This window comes from Haliotis asinina, chromosome 6 (genome assembly GCF_037392515.1).
Source record: "Haliotis asinina isolate JCU_RB_2024 chromosome 6, JCU_Hal_asi_v2, whole genome shotgun sequence".
Classification (NCBI taxonomy): Eukaryota; Metazoa; Mollusca; class Gastropoda; order Lepetellida; family Haliotidae; genus Haliotis; species Haliotis asinina.
The window spans coordinates 13,346,392-13,364,971 of record NC_090285.1 but is presented as its reverse complement, the minus strand read 5'-3'; the positions used below and the strand labels follow the sequence as shown (position 1 = coordinate 13,364,971).

The 18,580-nt window shown below is 39.2% G+C and overlaps 3 protein-coding genes across 3 annotated transcripts in view; 1 reads left to right on the top strand and 2 right to left on the bottom strand.

The window, feature by feature from the left end:
• Nucleotides 1–11,070, top strand: part of LOC137287694 (protocadherin Fat 4-like) — a 59,087-nt gene extending 48,017 nt beyond the window's left edge. Inside the window, exons 37-48 of the mRNA XM_067820084.1 lie at nt 147–314; nt 1,431–1,674; nt 1,768–2,055; nt 2,365–2,624; nt 3,975–4,142; nt 4,648–4,891; nt 5,304–5,573; nt 6,832–7,079; nt 7,190–7,360; nt 8,819–9,071; nt 10,632–10,696; nt 10,903–11,070. Coding sequence (XP_067676185.1) covers nt 147–314; nt 1,431–1,674; nt 1,768–2,055; nt 2,365–2,624; nt 3,975–4,142; nt 4,648–4,891; nt 5,304–5,573; nt 6,832–7,079; nt 7,190–7,360; nt 8,819–9,071; nt 10,632–10,696; nt 10,903–11,070 — 2,547 coding nt within the window. The remainder of the gene's footprint in view (nt 1–146; nt 315–1,430; nt 1,675–1,767; nt 2,056–2,364; nt 2,625–3,974; nt 4,143–4,647; nt 4,892–5,303; nt 5,574–6,831; nt 7,080–7,189; nt 7,361–8,818; nt 9,072–10,631; nt 10,697–10,902) is intronic.
• A 1,747-nt stretch (nt 11,071–12,817) lies between these two features.
• On the bottom strand, nt 12,818–13,351 carry LOC137287693 (uncharacterized protein MCAP_0864-like). The gene has a single exon (XM_067820083.1). It carries the CDS (start codon nt 13,349–13,351, stop codon nt 12,818–12,820), a length of 534 nt encoding a protein of 177 aa, XP_067676184.1.
• Nucleotides 13,352–14,839: 1,488 nt separating this feature from the next.
• Nucleotides 14,840–18,145, bottom strand: LOC137287692 (uncharacterized; the record flags this gene model as incomplete). The annotated part of the gene is made up of 4 exons (XM_067820082.1): nt 14,840–14,970; nt 15,943–16,128; nt 16,426–16,479; nt 18,103–18,145. Coding segments are annotated over 4 exons (414 nt in total), but the record flags the coding sequence as incomplete, so codon positions are not given.
• Nucleotides 18,146–18,580: the final 435 nt, after the last annotated feature.

Below are 18,580 nucleotides of genomic sequence, written 5' to 3'. Positions count from 1 at the left end.
TTTTACTTTTTACACACTGCGTAACTGACAAATATTTATTGATAATCCATTTGTCATCCAGATATGGAAAGGCTGCAGATTTTTCTGTCAAGAATTACCACTGCAGTCTCACCTTGAACTTGATGTTGTAGCTGCCTATGTTGTAGTTGCCGAAGCTGTCTGCACATGACCCTGATGGTAGATCAGACCAGCTGGAGTTCAGACTGGACGGAGATGGGAGTGACCTGTTTCAGATTAACTCTGTGACCGGGGCCATTACGGTCAGTAAAGAAGCCATCTTTGATACTGAGCAGACACAGTTCTACAACTTAACGGTGAGACCTACATTCTGCATATTGGTTTGACATTGGAAAGTGAAATAACTGATTCCAGCCTTTGTGAATGAATTCTCTCATTTTGATATCACCAGAACCCATGAACTTTATTTATACCTTTGTTTCCCGGTATGTTTTGTTCAGTCATGTATCCTTCCATCTGTTGGTTGGTTCATTTTTTTTTTCACTTCTTTGACACCCAATTGCCAATATTCTAGTTGTATGAGGGTGGACTGTAAATAATGAAGTCTGGGCCAGACAATCCCTAGATCAACAGCATGGGTACTAATATATGCAACTGAGGTACAATGGCATCTGTCAACCAAGTCCATGAGCCCGACCACCTGATCCTGTTATTCACCTTTTTTGACAAACTTGTGTTGCAGAAGGTCAATCCAATGACTGATACTATTTGCAGTGATCGGAGAGTTGGGTTCAAGTACATGATCTTCACAAGCCTGACCAAACTATCCATTTAAGAAAACATCACCTTACAACTAGCACTGATTGCTGATAACAAAAATGGGGGAAAGCTTTTGCAGATTGTAATAAGTTGCTTTAGATTGTAATACAATTGTATGTATTAGGACAAAATTGACAAACTTTATGGATAACAACTTCTTTGTTACGAGAACCCAATCGGCTGTATTAACATCACTGCCTTGTTTGCACATCTGTACATCTCTGGCTTCTGGGTCTTCCTTCCCTCATTGTATGCCCACTGGCTTCATGATCACAATGTCCATTCTGTTGTGTTAATTACCTTGTGATCTTGCTTTCTTTGTTACAGTCTGTATATCCTTGTGACCACTGTATGTTACATTCCTGTTGGGCAACATTATCGATAAAGTTTGTCAATCTTGTATTTCCCAGCTTCTGAAATGCCACTCAAAGAAGTCTGTATTAGGATATGACCCCGATAAGGAAAAGCAGAGAAGTCCTTCCAGATTCATTTCTGTTTAACATCATGTTTTTATTTTCAAACAGTCTTAGTTTTTTCTCTCAAAGTCTCAGGGTGTTATCAAATAGAGCTGCTAAATTTTCCAAACTAGATGCATAGTCAAGTTTAATTGATTCTTGAAGTGATGAGAAAAATTGACATGTTGGTTTCCCCAGATTGTGGCAAGTGATGGGTGGTTCAGTTCTGCAACAACACTGGACATCAGCGTGGAAGACATCAACGACAATGCCCCTGAGTTTATCTACAACACTACAATCTACCTCGACCCCTTTGCGCCTCTGGGGAGTCATGCTGGAGATGCTTCTGCTGTTGATGGTGACGTCACTGATCGCAACAGCGACGTCCACTACCACCTGCTGGGAGGTGGACTGGACAAGTTCACTATCCATGAAGAAACAGGTAGGTTGATTGCACAGTGAATTGTATGTGGCGCTTGTGATGATTCAAGTTTACAATCACTCACTCACTCGTATACTCACTTGTATTCAACAGGTCAGCTGACACTAGCTTCATCTCTAATGGAGGACCCAAAGCGCAGTGAATACAATGTCAAGGTACTGGCATTTGACATGGGGAGCCCCCAACTGAGGACAGAGGGCGTGTTCAAGATTAGAGTTCCTGTCAACTATCAGCCTCACTTTGAATCTGTGTACAGATTCAGCGTTAAGGAGAATGTCACTGTGGGGTCAGAGTTTGGCCAGGTCAAGGCAACTGACAAAAACATAGAACTAGGCGAGGGTGACAGACTAAATTATTTCATTGATGAGAAGAGTACTCAAGGTTCGTAATCTTTCACTAATGGTATGATCGTGATCGTAACAAAGATTGTAAATTGATTGTACATGATATATACACATGACAGCTGTATATTTTTCTGCATTAAAAGTTTTCTGCATGTATTCAAATCTTTGAAAATATACATTTGATTATTAGTAATGTCTGGTAAAATGAAATGAAGTTGTTTTTGGTATTTAGACCTAAGACAACCAAACACAGAGTGTAGTGTACTGAATGTATGTACAGGTGAGCTATAGTCCATGTTATTCCCGTGTAATGTCACACAGTGTAATGCAGTGAACTCATGTCTAGGTGTCGACTTCCCATTCTACATGAACCGACACTCTGGTCAGTTGGTCATTTCCTGTGTGCTGGACCGAGAGAAGAAGGACATGTATGATTTCACAGTGTATGTCACAGACTCCAAGCAGCCTGTGTACACAGCATCAACTCTTGTGTATGTTGCCATTGATGATGTCAACGATAATGCTCCACAATTCGGTGCAGCCTCCTACACTGGCCACCTCCAGGAGGATGACTCCAACCCAGGAGCTCCACAAGTTGTCTCTGTGGTAGGGCACTATCAAACTATTATAGCTAAAATTGATAGAATTATCATTAAAACGCCCACACATTATCAGAAATGAGTGGGCCACTGTAACTTGATAATGCCTGCAAAATGCTTGACGATCGGCTATTATCAAGTCATAAGTAGCTCAGTTGTTGAAGTTCAGTCACCTACGGCTCAAATGAATAAGGGTTCATTTTTCAACATATATTTGGCTCACATTCGTCACATGTACCTGTGCCATTATGCACTTTCCTGCCTGTGCCAACCATAACAATTGTACCATAAATGACAACATACGGCAATGAAAATATCGACTTGAAGTCTAACGTTCTTCAGTGGCGGCTGGTAGTATGGGCAAAGGTCAAGGTCGAATGTTGTCACTCGCAATAGTGACGTCATCTGTGTTGTTCTGTGATGTGTCTATATTTGTGAAATGTGTGGCAGTGACCTCCGTCGTTTGTTGTTGGCAGTAAATGCATCTAAACAGATGCCGTTGTTTTATTCTTGTTTTATTAAAAATTCTATCCATTTTAGGTATAATAACGGTAACACTATTTTTCAGAGCATTATCATTTGCAGGAGCACAATCTGTCTGTGATAGGGCACAATCTGTCTGTGATAGAGCATACTCACTCTGTTGAAGGGCACATCTCTCTGTGGTAGAGCTCAATCTCTCTGTGATAGGGCACAATCTGTCTGTGATAGGGAACAATCTCTCTGTGATAGGGCAAACTCTTTGTGATAGAGCACACACTCTGTTGAGGGGCACAATCTCTTTGTGATAGGGTGCAGTGTTGAAGAGCACATGCTGTCTCAGTGTGGTAGGGCAAGCTCTGTGATGGAGGCTATCTCCCTATGATATGTCACAATCATTTTGTGGGAGAATCAGTGGTAGAGCACAGTCACTCTACAATATCCTTCTTGAAGGAGCACACAATCCCTCTCTGATTGAGTGCACTGTGGTAAGGCGAAACACTCTTCAAACAGAATGCAGGACAAGTAATGCAAGATATTTGATGTACTGATCGAAGTTCTAGCCCCGAGGTGAAAGACCATATATAATGCATGATTTCTAAAGCTAAAGTTCTGACCATGGTTGAAAGGTCCAGTTTTCTAAAGCTTCTTTTCAAAGGCATATAGATGCCAATTTTAAGCTTGATAGGTGGCAAAGATTTATATTTGGATAGTACATGAGGGTTTGCCCAACCTTTTTAGCAACAATCATGTCTAAGCCTAGGCTTTTTTAAATAATGGTAGTTACCACTAGTTCCTTGCTATCAAAGAAACAAGAGAGTAGTTAGTTATGTGTAAAGTGTGTAAATGATGGAGCTACCATGTCATTTTGTTCCAGACTCCACTGGTGTCAGCCACTGACGCAGACAATAACTGGCTTGACTTGACGTACAGTTTGGACGGACAAGGGAGTGACCTGTTTGACCTTGATCCTGTGACAGCCCAGCTACGTCAGAAGACAGCAGGGAGCCTGGACAGTGAGATGCATCATCAGCACAACCTTACAGTATGTATAAATCTGTCCTGAAATATAGACAGTATCAGGCACAGATGTAACAGAGTTATGCTATTGGGACAAGATCACATGTCAACCAGGTCAGTAAACCAGGGCTGAGATTTTTAAGCTATTTTAGTGCTAAAATAGTCAAAAGTTATTGTCAGTGTATGGCACTTTTGACTATCATAGCACTAAGATAGCATAAAAAATCTAGGCGATGATCTCTTCAGTCTGTGATTCAGTCTTACGACAAGCATGGGTGACTGAAGACCAGTTTTAACCCAGACATTTATGGGTGTATAGTCACATGAAAAGAAAGAGGGGTGTTGTTCAAATTCTTTTGAATAATATATTTCATAGCGTAAATTGTTTTTAGATCTGAGAATTTTGCATCTAAGTGTTCTATTAGGGCATGTCATTTGAAAAGTGCCTACCCCTGTCTCTGATGATACCCATGGCAACTTAAACAATACAACCTATTCCACCTCACTCATGATACATCTATGTTCTCCAGCTAGTGGTCTCAGATGGTGAACACAAGACAACTGTGGACCTGTATGTGATGGTGGCAGACGTTAATGATAATGCTCCTAGCTTCCTGCCCACCACCGAGCTGCAAGTAGCACCTGAGGAGCGACTGGGGACAGTAGTAGGTTGGGTGCAAGCTGTTGACAGGGACATCTCCCCAGGGAATGGGGACATTGCCTACTACCTCCAGGGAGGGGGCCTGGACAAGTTCTCTGTTCACCCCAACACAGGTAGGGTTTGTTTTGTTTTTGTCATGTTTCAGAGACTGCTATACAAAATCATTTTGGGGCTCAAATAAATGTGTGCATGATATGTCGTCAAACAAGTGAGTCTGTCACAGTAATGCAATGAGCTGTCAATTATAAACCCTATAGTCCAGTCACATGATATGCAAATTAGCTTGTGGCAGTCATGTTATGCTGTCTCATCACTTCCAGTGTGTGTGAATTACACCCAAGAAAAGTCCATTAGATCTCACCTCATGTCAGCACCAATTATTGAATAGGAAATGTATTGTATGTATCATGATTGAGGATTGTAAATTGAGACTGATTTGTATCATGGGCCTCCTATCAGACTACGTACTGTACCTACCAGTCTGTGATACAAGCTGTAGATCAACATGTATGCCATTGTCCATAGGGGAGGTAACTCTCATTGGAGGGCTGCTGGACGACCCTTACAGAGAAGAGTATAGGCTTCACATAAGAGCTGTAGACTTTGGTCAGCCACAGATGTCAGACTCCATGGTTCTCACTGTGACTGTTCCCCTCAACAAACCTCCAATGGTGTCAGCTGAGACGATGTTCAGGGTGGACGAGGACCGACCGGTCGGGACACAGATTGGTCAGGTAGTGGTGTCTGACCCTGATGGCACGGATGACCATATGTATGAGATAATGGACTCAGATGGTGAGTACATCTTTGGGGATAACTCAGCAGTTGGTTATGTAAGATATCCTGGTTTTCATTATTAATTATCCATGATTGTCCATTGTCATGTCCTAATATGAGATTGAGTGGCGGGGAGGCCTAGTAGGTAAAGCGTTTGTTTGTCATGGTGAAGGCCCGGGTTTGTTTCACCACACTGGTAAAATATGTGAAACCCAATTCTATTGTTCCCTGCTTTGATATTGCTGGAATATTACTAAGATCATTGAAAAACCATACTCACTCTCTCATTTGTACTGGTGAAGACCCGGATTCGATTCCCCAAGACTATGATGTACGAAGCACATTTCTTGTCTCTCAAGACATGGTATTGCTGGAATATTGTTAAAAGCAGATTTAAACCAAATTCCGTAATTCCTTTGAAAGAGTAATGTTGATAATGGTTGATAAGTTCAGGTGAATGCAGCAAGAGAAATTGAGAGAGATTGTTCTCAGGATGTCTCTTCAAAACAAAGTTATCATGGCATATGGACTTAAGATATTTCACCTTTTTCAGTACTGGATGATAAGGACACTCAACTTCAGAATGATTTTGCCTATAGTCAGTTTACTGGGTAGAGTTGGGACCTTTTGCCTCTGAGATCTAGTAGTCCTGTGTTTGATTTGCAGATACAATGTAATGAAGATCCTGTATCTGTAGTTATTTTACCTTCTTGTAAAATACTTTAATTTCATTGGTCAGTGATGCTTTAACAAATTTTCTGTGTCACCCTTCCCAGGAGGGTGACAACTGGAAAAAATATTACACACTGCCATGGAAACCACCGAACTTTCTGTCGAGAATCTGTATTACTAACAATTGTGCAGTGCTCGGAGTTTGAAAACATGTGCACATTTATTTCACAGACTTTCACTCCTTTATCTAAACTATCTGGCACTTTGAAATTTGTCTTCATAGCATATGTAGTCAGAAATAATCTTCAAAATAATATAAAATGATAGTTTGTACATTTAACATGGAGGTAAGATACACACAATGCATGCTTCTACCTGAATATATCTGATGCACACTTTTTGTAGCAGTGTCATCCCTTCCGGTTCTGCTGACACTGCTACGAATTGGCGTACGTCAGACTGCATTACCCTTGAGAAAAGTATACAACTTATGTTATGTGTTTCACCAAAATGGTAATCCTCAGATGTTCAGCTGTTGGTTTTACAATCAACTCATATTGCATCACACAAATTGTTTCATTAAATCCTGTGTTTTTCATTTCAGTGCCTTTCCAGATTGACCAATCAGGCAACATCACCGTGACAACGAAGCTGGACAGTGAGAGAAGGGACAAGTACAAGTTCCCTGTGTTTGTAGTGGATGCTGGCACTCCCACACACACCGCTACAACCACTGCCACTGTCTACATAGACGGTGTCAATGATGAAAAGCCTTTGTTCTCTCACACCATGTACACTGCATTGGTAGAGGAGAACCTTTCCTTGGAGGCGTCTCTCAAGCCGATACCTATAGTGAGTAATAAATGGATACCTTTACTTCTACTGTTTTAGCTTCATGCTGTAACTTGAATTTGTTGTGAGTAACTCATGACAAAACACATACTATTTGCTTGATGCTGTAGACCCCTGAGTTGATGGTGACTGATGGTGACTCTATGGATGGGGATGATGTTGTGTTGACACTGGAAGGTGAGGGGAGTGATATCTTCACCATTGACACAGTCACTCATGACCTGAAGATCACAGACCCCAGCCTCATAGACTGTGAGAAAAAGTGTGAATACGAACTCCTGGTATGTGACAGTTCACTGTCTTCACTCTATTCATCACAGGATTTTTTTTGTAATATCCCTTAAATCTGATAAATTCTCACTTCCTTGGGCAATTATCTTAATAATGTCTCTCTGCCCTGACCATTATCTTAATAATGTCTCTCTGCCCTGACCATTATCTTGATAACCTTAATAACGTCTTTCTGCTCTGTAACTTCTTACTTGTCATGAATATTGATACGACTTCGTCTAGTCATCACCGAATATTGTAAAATATGACATTATTGATATTTTTCAATATGTAGTGCCAACACTTGGTTTTGAACCTGTAACCTTTTGTTTACTGGCTTGGCGGTTAAGAAGGATCACTATGAAGAATAAGATTGTTTCTCAGTATGAACTGTGTTTTCTTTGCAAGATGGGTTGTGTAAGCAGCGCATGTGCGGGGCATGGTTAGAGCATGCGTAGAACATGCATTGTGCTTGTAAGGCAAGGTGTCAGCTGCCAGTCTCATCTTAGTTGATTTCATCTGTGAATACCAAATATTGAAATTGTGTCTAAAGTATATATCTTTGGTCAGTTTATAAGTTGGATGTAACATAACTCGTGGGCATCATTGAAGAGTAAGCCCTCTTCCAGTGGGAAATGCCCGCAGGTCATGTTATATCCTATGGAACAAGACCAATTCTTTGTCTATGGCAAAATTAAATGGTGTTGTATAAGCAGTAATATCTATGAACAGAGCATTGACATGGAATTCAGCGGGACATTTAGGTACAGGTGCTAGTTTACCTAGGATATCTGTTTTGCACTATTTTAGAAATGTCACATGTGAATACTGACTGATGAGGTGGTGGTACGGTGGCTGAAAGTTATAGGTTGAATACGTAAGAAACAGAACCTAAGATTGTGCCTTTTGCTGTTTACACATTTTTTTGCATTTGGAAACTTTTTGGACTTTGAAGGGCATTTTAGAAGTTGTATGGATGAAGGGAAACAAAGCTCTATGCATAGTCACCTTCTTTATTGCAAGGGGTGCGACGTTTTGGTGCAGGTACTAACACCGTTATCGAGCAAGTCATAGTTACAACTCTATGTATCACTTGCTCGATAACGGTGTTAGTAGCTGTACTGAAACGTTTCACCCCATGCAATAAAGGAGTTGACTATCCTTAGAACTTGTTTTTCCTTCATTTTGGAGTCTAAAGGGAGGGATGGGCTTCATTTCCAGAGCTCAACAAAATCTTAATATCTTTCTACAAAACTTGGTAGATATTTGATGCAGATCACAACGTGGCGCCTTTCTCTATTTGCAGATTTTTGGCATTTATATTTCTTGCATATTACTAATAGCAGAGTTTTCTATAACTTGTGAGAAAATAATGTTATGATCACTTACTGATTATCAAGTAATACTTATCTATTCTTATTGTTATTTTTATTATAAAATATTGTATATTAAAAATATGATTCTTTCAGCTGATTGCAACGGATGATGGTGGACATGGTCTACAGAGTAGTGCAAACCTGACAATCACCATCCTCGATGTCAACGACAATGCTCCCTCCTTCCAGCACATGTACAACTTCAGCGTTCCTCCTGACACTCCAGTTGGCACAGTTGTAGGTGTGGTGGAGGCGGTAGATATTGATGGCTTTGAGGGCAACAGCAGGATCACATATCTCCTAACCAAGGGAGGTGTAGGGAAGTTCTTTGTGGACCCAGTGTCAGGTAAGTGGATTGTGGACTTCTGGAACTATAGTATCGAGTATAAAAAATGAGACAAGTTTTGATTTCACGTCTTGATTTAATAATTAACATAGATTTATGAAAATTGACACATATGCAGACAATGCATTGTTAAATCGTTCACAATAAGTCAATAGTCACTCAGTCCACCATTTCGCTACCAACACTGTTCAATCTGCCGAGGCAATGAATTTACAACATTGTCAGTGAGTTCCTGAGAGTTCACACCACATTTCATAAATCACTCGTTTCCAGTCTACAATGGTCTTTTGGTTCCAACTTTTTCACTTTGTCCTTGATGATTTGCCAGACATTTTTGATGGGATTCAGATCTGGTGAAGTGGCTGGAAATTCCACTACCTGAATGCAGTTTGAAGCCAAGTTTTGGTGTAGGCAGATGTGTGTACGCAGGCATTTTGTTGCTGCATTACATAGGGAATTCCACTTTATCCAATATTTGAATCTAGCAGTCCCTCTAGCAAAAGCTGACAGTACTTCCAAGAATCAATGTGGCCTGTAGTTTCCACTTCCCGATCCCACCGCACACCATCACTAAAGACGAGTACTTTGAGCACATTTTTTCGCATTCTCCATTTCCAACACAACCTTTTCCTTGTAATTCAGAAAAATTGGAACCTCGATTCATCTGTAAATATCCAGTTTGAAAAGTCAGTGTCCCTATTTCACTTACGTCACTCCAGTCTTTTCCGCTCGTGTGTCATCAATGGAACCTTTGTTGGCACATCACGATACTATTCATGATGTGATTTTTTTAAACTCCGCTAAACAGTAACCATTTAGCTCGTTGGTAGATTGTAGGCTGGTTGATAGTAGCCACGAAGCTCAGTGGTAGATAGAAGCCAGTGGTCCGCCGGTAGGTATATAAGTCATGTAGCTTAATGGTGTACAGTATGCTGGTAGATAGATGCCACATAGTTCGCTCTTAGATAGAAGCCACTTGGTATCTGGTAGATGATGCAATGGCTGACAGAAACCACAAAGCTAACGCTAAGACCAAAAATGCAGCCTGTAGAAGCGGGTCAGCTTATCTACGGGTAACACTTTCAAACTTCTTTCTGGTCACCGGTAAGGAAACAACATTGTATATTGTTTCATGGGAATGATCAAGAGAAAACAAATTTGTCAGTGAAAACATCAAAACCAAACATCATTAAACTAGATGATTTACCTTTTCAGTTCTAATTTGTTTTAGCTGGGAATTGTATTATATGGATGGAATAAGATTACTGTGTTGTTTTTTTCTGATAATAACAATCAACCAGGCACACGTTTCACATGGACCTAGTTAAAATATACCCAATAATATAACACAGTGATCGGTAAAACATAATGCTTAAAACTACACCCTTCAAAAAAATAAAACCCAAAACCCAAATATCAATGAAAATTTGGTGTTATTCAAGGACGTGTAGATCAGCGGAAAACGAAGATACATCAGTGAAATTTTGTGGAGCAGTCCACTGCTATCTTGTCCATATTTCATGAGAATAATAGTGATCAGTCATTACTGCTGTCGACCAGGTGGTGTTGAAGTCAGTACCTCGCATGGCCACCTACAGCTGCTACCACTGCTCATCATCTCATGGGTACAGATCGAATCAGTCATTGGATGTTTTGTTGTGGAATCCTTCTGCCATTCCTCCTGCAGCACCTTAAACAACTGTTGAAGATTCTGTGTTGGATTACGATGTTGATGCACCTGTCTATTGATCTGATCCCAAAGGTGTTCGATTGGGTTTAGATCCGGAGATCTGGAGGGTCAGGGGAGGGTATTGATGTTGTTATTGGCCAGGTAGTCCAGGCTGACACGTGCTATGTGGGGCATGGCGTTGTCCTGTTGGAAGGGCTGCTGTTGACGGTCAACAAGGTGAAGGATGTGTGGACGGAGAATCTGGTTGATGTATCGATTGGCTGTCAGATTGCATTGGACAAGCAAAAGTTCCGATCTGTAGGTGTATGAGATCCCCCCCACACCATATGTTCATGACATTGTCTGTAGCTATGATTTGTACCATCACATTGTCTGAGGAGATAACGGAATTCATTGCTGGACTATATGCTCCTCCAGTTTGCCAGGTTCCATGGCAGCACCATGCTACACCATCTCATGGCGATGTCGATGTAGTCGTGTCAAGGAAGGGGCATTTTTTGGATGTTTTGTCTGATCGTACACTACAAACTGTTCTTGTGCTGTGTCCCGGGCAGAACGATGGCGGTCAAGTAGGTGGGTTACCTGGACGTACCTATCTTGGGCAGGTGTGGTGACTCAAGGTCTTCCTGATCTGGGATGGTCATTAGTCGAAATTTTTGTTTGACGAAATTGATCCCACAATCGAGTTATTGTTCTGGGATGAACGTTGAAGATCCTTGCCACCTCACTCTTTGCTTCGCCAGCTTTCAATCCTCCATTTGCTTGATTTCAATCGGTAGCATTGAGACGTCCCTTTTTTGTGTACAGTACTTTCAAAGATCATGGATGAAATTGTGAGATTCATTAATATTGGGTCTTTTATAGTCATATGCTGTACTCATGCATTACACGTGAGAAACAATCATTGTGACTGATATTCGTGCTGTTTGACATCCATGCACGTCAAAAATCCTAATTGATAAAACTATTCAAAATCATTGTTGGTTGCGTTTGGTCAAGCATGATCTTCTAAAACATTCCAGAAACAATGTGCAACCTTAAAAAAATGTTTGAGTTTACATATGTGTACAAACTGTAAGCATCATTTTTGATTTTCATTTTGCATTTCTTTTTTTAAAAGAGTCTTAGAATTATTCAGCCGAAAGAAATATATCCAAGCATTGTTTAAAATTGTAAAATATGTATAATCAACACTAAGGTTATACAGACATTTATGAACATGGGAAGCGGAAGTTGTATGTACGTGGAATGTGAAATAAGTATCTCATTTCACACGTTATCACCGATGATACTGTAAATTACACTCCATGGATAAGGAGTGGTAATCAGTTGATGGTTGTTGATAATATGATGTCACATTGGTGCTGTAACCGTTGGTTTGAAAAACATACCCTTATGTATATGACAAGCGGAAGTTGTACACACATGGAATGGGTAAAATAAACAAACCAGTTTGTTGACATGTGATCATACAGCATGCAATAATTAAGATGCTTATCAAAACAAAATTGTTTTGTCAATTTTCTGTCAACTACACTTCATTACCAGGTGTGAGTAGATGCAATATGATTGTGAATTCTGCGAATAATGTTGACTGAAGTTATAATTAATGGTAACTTTCAGTTTTCTGTGGCCTGAGTTGGCCATGATGAGGACCCCATTGCCAGGGGTCGCCTTTTGTACAAATCTCACCATTTTGATACTGATTTTAAGGGTCACGTTGTAGGGTCAGCTTATCTATGAGATCGGCTTGTACGGTTGATTCGTCTTTGTAGAAGTTGATTTAACATCAAAAAGAAAAAAATTGGTCAAACTATATCTAAGATAGTGCACTATGGATTGGAGTTGACTGAAGTTTGATATTAGGCTGGTTGGTGCTTTCCTTATTTTTAATATTGTTGATACATTAAACAAAGCCGTAAGTTAGAAATATCACCATTTAATAATTTTGGTACAAAAACAATTGAGTCAAGTAATAAATGATACAAATAGACAGCCAGACTGGGGACTCATGGATTCATATTTCAAAACTTGACATGGACTCGTGTTCTCAGATTCACCTGTTATATGCCATATGTTGACTCAACTTGCTGTCTTCTTGGTTAACATTATCTATAGTGAGACTCAACTTGCTGTCTTCTTGGTTAACATTATCTATAGTCAGACTCAACTTGCTGTCTTCTTGGTTAACATTATCTATAGTCAGACTCAACTTGCTGTCTTCTTGGTTAACATTATCTATAGTGAGACTCAACTTGCTGTCCTCTTGGTTAACATTATCTATAGTCAGACTCAACTTGCTGTCTTCTTGGTTAACATTATCTATAGTCAGACTCAACTTGCTGTCTTCTTGGTTAACATTATCTATAGTGAGACTCAACTTGCTGTCCTCTTGGTTAACATTATCTATAGTGAGACTCAACTTGCTGTCTTCTTGGTTAACATTATCTATAGTCAGAATCAACTTGCTGTCTTCTTGGTTAACATTATCTATAGTCAGACTCAACTTGCTGTCTTCTTGGTTAACATTATCTATAGTGAGACTCAACTTGCTGTCCTCTTGGTTAACATTATCTATAGTCAGACTCATCTTGCTGTCTTCTTGGTTAACATTATCTATAGTGAGACTCAACTTGCTGTCTTCTTGGTTAACCGTTGATTATTTATAGTCAGACTCAACTTGCTGTCTTCTTGGTTAACATTATCTATAGTGAGACTCAACTTGCTGTCTTCTTGGTTAACCGTTGATTATCTATAGTCAGACTCAACTTGCTGTCTTCTTGGTTAACCTTTGATTATTTATAGTCAGACTCAACTTGCTGTCTTCTTGGTTAACATTATCTATAGTGAGACTCAACTTGCTGTCTTCTTGGTTAACCATTGATTATCTATAGTGAGACTCAACTTGCTGTCTTCTTGGTTAACCGTTGATTAACTATAGTCAGACTCAACTTGCTGTCTTCTTGGTTAACATTATCTATAGTGAGACTCAACTTGCTGTCTTCTTGGTTAACCGTTGATTATCTATAGTCAGACTCAACTTGCTGTCCTCTTGGTTAACATTATCTATAGTCAGACTCAACTTGCTGTCTTCTTGGTTAACATTATCTATAGTCAGAGCCTGATTCCATGAAACAAACAGTGTGGGACTTACAATTCCCTTAACACTATGATCCATTTTCGGCATGGAGCCAATGCTAAAGTGTCAAATGTCAAAGTATGGGACTTATACTCATGTTAACACCAGGATCCATTTGCAACTTTGGTCTCATGTTTTTCGGACTCAGACACAGGGCAGTTTCTGGTCCTTATTTTCCACATGCCTCCAGGGGTTTAAAAATCCCATTGCCCGACGCCTGGGAGAAGTCAGTTTTCATTTCGGACAATCATGTAATGGTACATTACTTGTCCGTGGACTACTAGATAATTTCTACTTATGGTTTCAAACTACAAATAACTCGTCATTCGTTTCATATCTTCTCATAATTTAGCTATTTCATTTTGCAATAATAGTAATTTAGAGCTATCGTTCTTTGAAATTTATCACTCTTTGATAAATAGTCCAGTAACCAGTAACATCAAACATTGTGTGATAAAATCAGGGCAAGTGGAAAATTAGTCCAGACAAGTTACTTTCTTGAAGTCACTTGCCTTGTGGCAATTCGCTTTAAAAAAACATTACTACTGAAGAGAAAATGTGAGTTATCTCTCTTTGCAATTAACTCCCATCATTCTGAACCCAGCTTGTGTATCTACATGGTCCCATATAATTATCAGCGTCAGATTCCAACTTGATGTCTCTCATCAACAGTGCACGTTTATAGTTCAGGCTATATTCTCATTCGACTCATGAACTCACAAGTGATGTAGTTATGGTAATCCAAGCTCATCGGCTACATGGACTCACAAGTGATGTAGTTATTATAATGCAAGCTCATCAGAATCATGAACGCACAAGTGATATAGCTATTATAATCCAAGCTTATCCACAGCATGGACTCCTAAGTGATGTAGTTATTATAATGCAAGCTCATCAGAATCATGAACTCACAAGTGATGTAGTTATTATAATCCAAGCTCATCGGCTACATGGACTCACAAGTGATGTAGTTATTATAATCCATACTATCCAAACAGGAACGTAAAACCCCACAGCACACCAGAACAGGGTTCCTTTCTCACATGGGAAATAGTACAACTGGTAGCCACCTAAAAGAGAAGGAAAATGTTAGAATTAGAGATTTCAAATTTCCTAGATTAGCAAAAAATGTCTGGTGCTCTTTTTCATTTCATGATTAGCACTCTTTAACTTTGATAATCATCAAAAAACATCAACAAATTCACTTGTCAGTTTATCACCACTTGGCCATCACAGAACTTCTTTTTACCTTTATTGTTTACAAAAACAATATTTATGACTTTACAATTCAAACCTGAAAAATGAGGTGACATGGAAAAATTTAGTATGTAGATATTAAATGTCATTGTATCGCAGTTTCATAGATCGATGCTCATAACCTTATGACAGGGTTGTCTGTTCCAAACACAGTTATTTTTCAACTGCCATCATAGAGGTGGAATACTGCAGTGTTATACAACAAACAATAAATGTATTCTGAAATACCCTTATCAAAACGATGTTGATATGTGGAATATTTGCTAGATATGTTAGAAAACTTGGACTGCTTTCAGTATTCAGTGGACCTCATGCACTTAATTATATATATAGGAGTGCAAGTTAGGATGGGTCCCCAACATCCTGTATTAATTGGACATAAGAGACATTGATGGATTAAGTGGTCAGACTTGCTTGACTTGCAGTGATTTTGCTGGATTGTTGTTCATGATATCATGATTTTCCAAGACATGGTTCCTGTGCATCATTGTGGAAATCAGTGCTCATGATATCACTCACTTGAGTCAGACCGCCCGACACTTAGATTTTGGTGCCAACCCATTGAAAATGAATGAAGTAGGCTTTTAGATACCATTGTTTTCTTCCAAGCAATTATGGACATCGGTCATTCTGATAGAGAAAGATGATATGATGTCTGCAAACGTGATTGAATAAACAATTAGACATTGATAAATGTGCTACTACTTTACTTCTTTAGGAAAAAATCAGAGCCACAACAATTTTTTTATTTGGACAGAGCATATTTGTTTTGTATGAGTGCTTACCAAAACTGTTGCATATGATGCCAGCAGTGAGAATAGTAGAGAAACACAGGCAGTATTGCGTTTCATCTTTCACCTTTTTGGCATTCAGGCCGAACATGATTGATATCACCAGGACAATCACCCCTTCGCAGATCATGTACCATGCAATGCTCAGGTCATTCATACAGTCCTTCTGATACACCAAACCTGTGAAATATTGGAAGGAACAGAGCGACAAGCAATTATTAGCAGTGTTCCACAGATTTATCACAAGTAGTCTCAACAGTGTTGAATTATGGTCTGTCATGCAGACCCTGAAACAAACATACACAGTACAGCATATACATGTTTAGATATACATGTGTGGCAAGTTTAGATTTCCAAAGTTTCAAAGAAAGTCTTTGGGCTTCGACAGCACAGTGCATGTTATTAAAAATTCTTTTGATAAATGTCATGATAATAAAAAAAATGTTTTAGCCCATGGATTGGGAAGTCAAGCCCTACCTAACACCAGCATGTGACATCCGATGAGGAAACCAAACACAGAAACTCTGCCACCTGTTGAAAGACAATTAGAAATAATGTACATATAAACATACCAGGCAAAGAATAAATGCACAGTCGCCATATTGGAATGTTGCGGATTAAATACCAAACAAGAAATGGCTACTTGATTGAAATGTATTTCACAGTGGTAGCATTGTGGACGTAAAGTTTGTTATGTTTCAGTTTGTTCTTTGTTTTCAGCTTGGTGATGGTTTGGTAATGTTTTAATTGTCTAATTCAGTTTTCAAGTGCATTCCAGGCACTTCCTTTTGTCTGGCTGTAAGATTCGAAGAACAGGATTGGGTGGTCAGGGTTGCTGATTTGGTTGACACACGTCATCGTATCACAGAGGCTTAGATAGATGCTGTTGATCAGTGGATTGTCTGGTCCAGATTTGATTATGTACAAACTGCTGCTATATGACTGGAATATTGCTGAGTGTGGCACTAAACAACAAACCTAACCAACAAATCATTTTGCCTGACAGTTCTTGTTTACACAGAATAGGAACATGTTTAACAGTTGATACAAGTATCATTCTAGTTCATTTGGTAAATGATTGATGGCTTGTGAGAGAGACTGCATCTATGTCATGGTGTTGCTTTTGCAGTTTGTTCTGAGACAGGAATTCACTGTCCATTCTGAACAGGTCATTTTAATTGATACAGCTCTGTTGTTACCAGCGTGTGGAATACAACACTGCAATATTAAACTGTTCATATTCCACATTATATGCACACTATAACAAAGCTGTGTGATATTTTATAAACACAGACCTATTTTCACACAGACACAGACACAGACACACACAGAGACACAGACACACACACACACAGACACACACAGACACACACACACAGACACACAGACACACACACACACACACACATTTAAACTGCAGTATACATTTTTTCATAAAAAGTGAATATGTGAATGGTAAGACTGTTATGATACACTCACATATTTGGAAAATCAAACCATAGCTCTTCATGAATACAATTTGTTAGTGGTCAGGAGAACCGAATATGAATGAATTTTATTTTTTTTTTAACTGAGCATGTTTTACCTGAGTCCTTCATAATGTGAGATACGCAAGAATTGAATATGTACTAGTCTTGCAGTAGTGCAAGTCATGTTAGGCTGCACATGGTACTATGGACCATCACTATTAGCCTGTTACATACCAAATTTGAGTGTCATGTCAGATCACTAGTTATTACTACGACAAGTTAACAGTCAACATTTGGGTTCCATACTTGTGTACCAATCACTTTGCCACAAACTAATATTTGTGAATAATTATTCATATATACATTACCCAAGTGTATTCTTTGCAACCTTAGTAAATAGGTAGGTAAGTCTTTTTGCTTATATCTGCACTTAGAATAGATATATGACATTGATGCAGGGAGATACAAATGAAATATTCCTACAGGAACTTTGACACAATGTTTAAACTGCTGTGTATGTTCTTAGGATCGTAATAGTCATTGTTAGTCCAAGGTGTATATCTTTTAATGCTGTATGGGCTATTTCTGGGTAAGGAAGTCAATACAAAAAATGTTTCAGTGCGATAACGTTGAATGTTTTACATTTAGATGTCAAAGTAAAACATGTCAAACTGTTGTGACTTACAAGTGACATCCTTCCGCTCCTCAACCTCTCCCATCTTGTCAATGTATTGACATGAGAGTCAATCTATTGACGTGACAGTTAAAGTGAAACTTCAATGCAGTCAGAACAAATTTTGTCTTGAGACAGCCTAGTGCAACAGCTGTTACCGTATGGACTTTTACTCAAGAATAGTTTAAGGTGTGCCATTTTGATGCCTCAGTTCTTTTCTGTCTGCTGGAGGGCTGTGTAGGCAGGTGGTGGCGGTTTATATAAATAAATATAGATCAATTTCAAGTTGTTTGTGGATCCTAGTTTGGGGTACTAATATGTTAGTGAGTAAGTAGTTAAACAGTATTTCAGTCATTGCACAATGTGTCAGTGTGATGGCAAGTGGTGGCGGTTTAAATAAATAGATATAGATCAATTTCAGGTTGTTCGTGGACCCTGGTTTGGGGTACTTATGTTAGTGTGTAAGTAGTTAAACAGTATTTCAGTCATT

Coding starts and splice junctions, on each gene's coding strand:
- LOC137287693 (XM_067820083.1), bottom strand. CDS start 13,351: ATGAGTCTGACTATAGATAATGTTAACCAAGAGGACAGCAAGTTGAGT.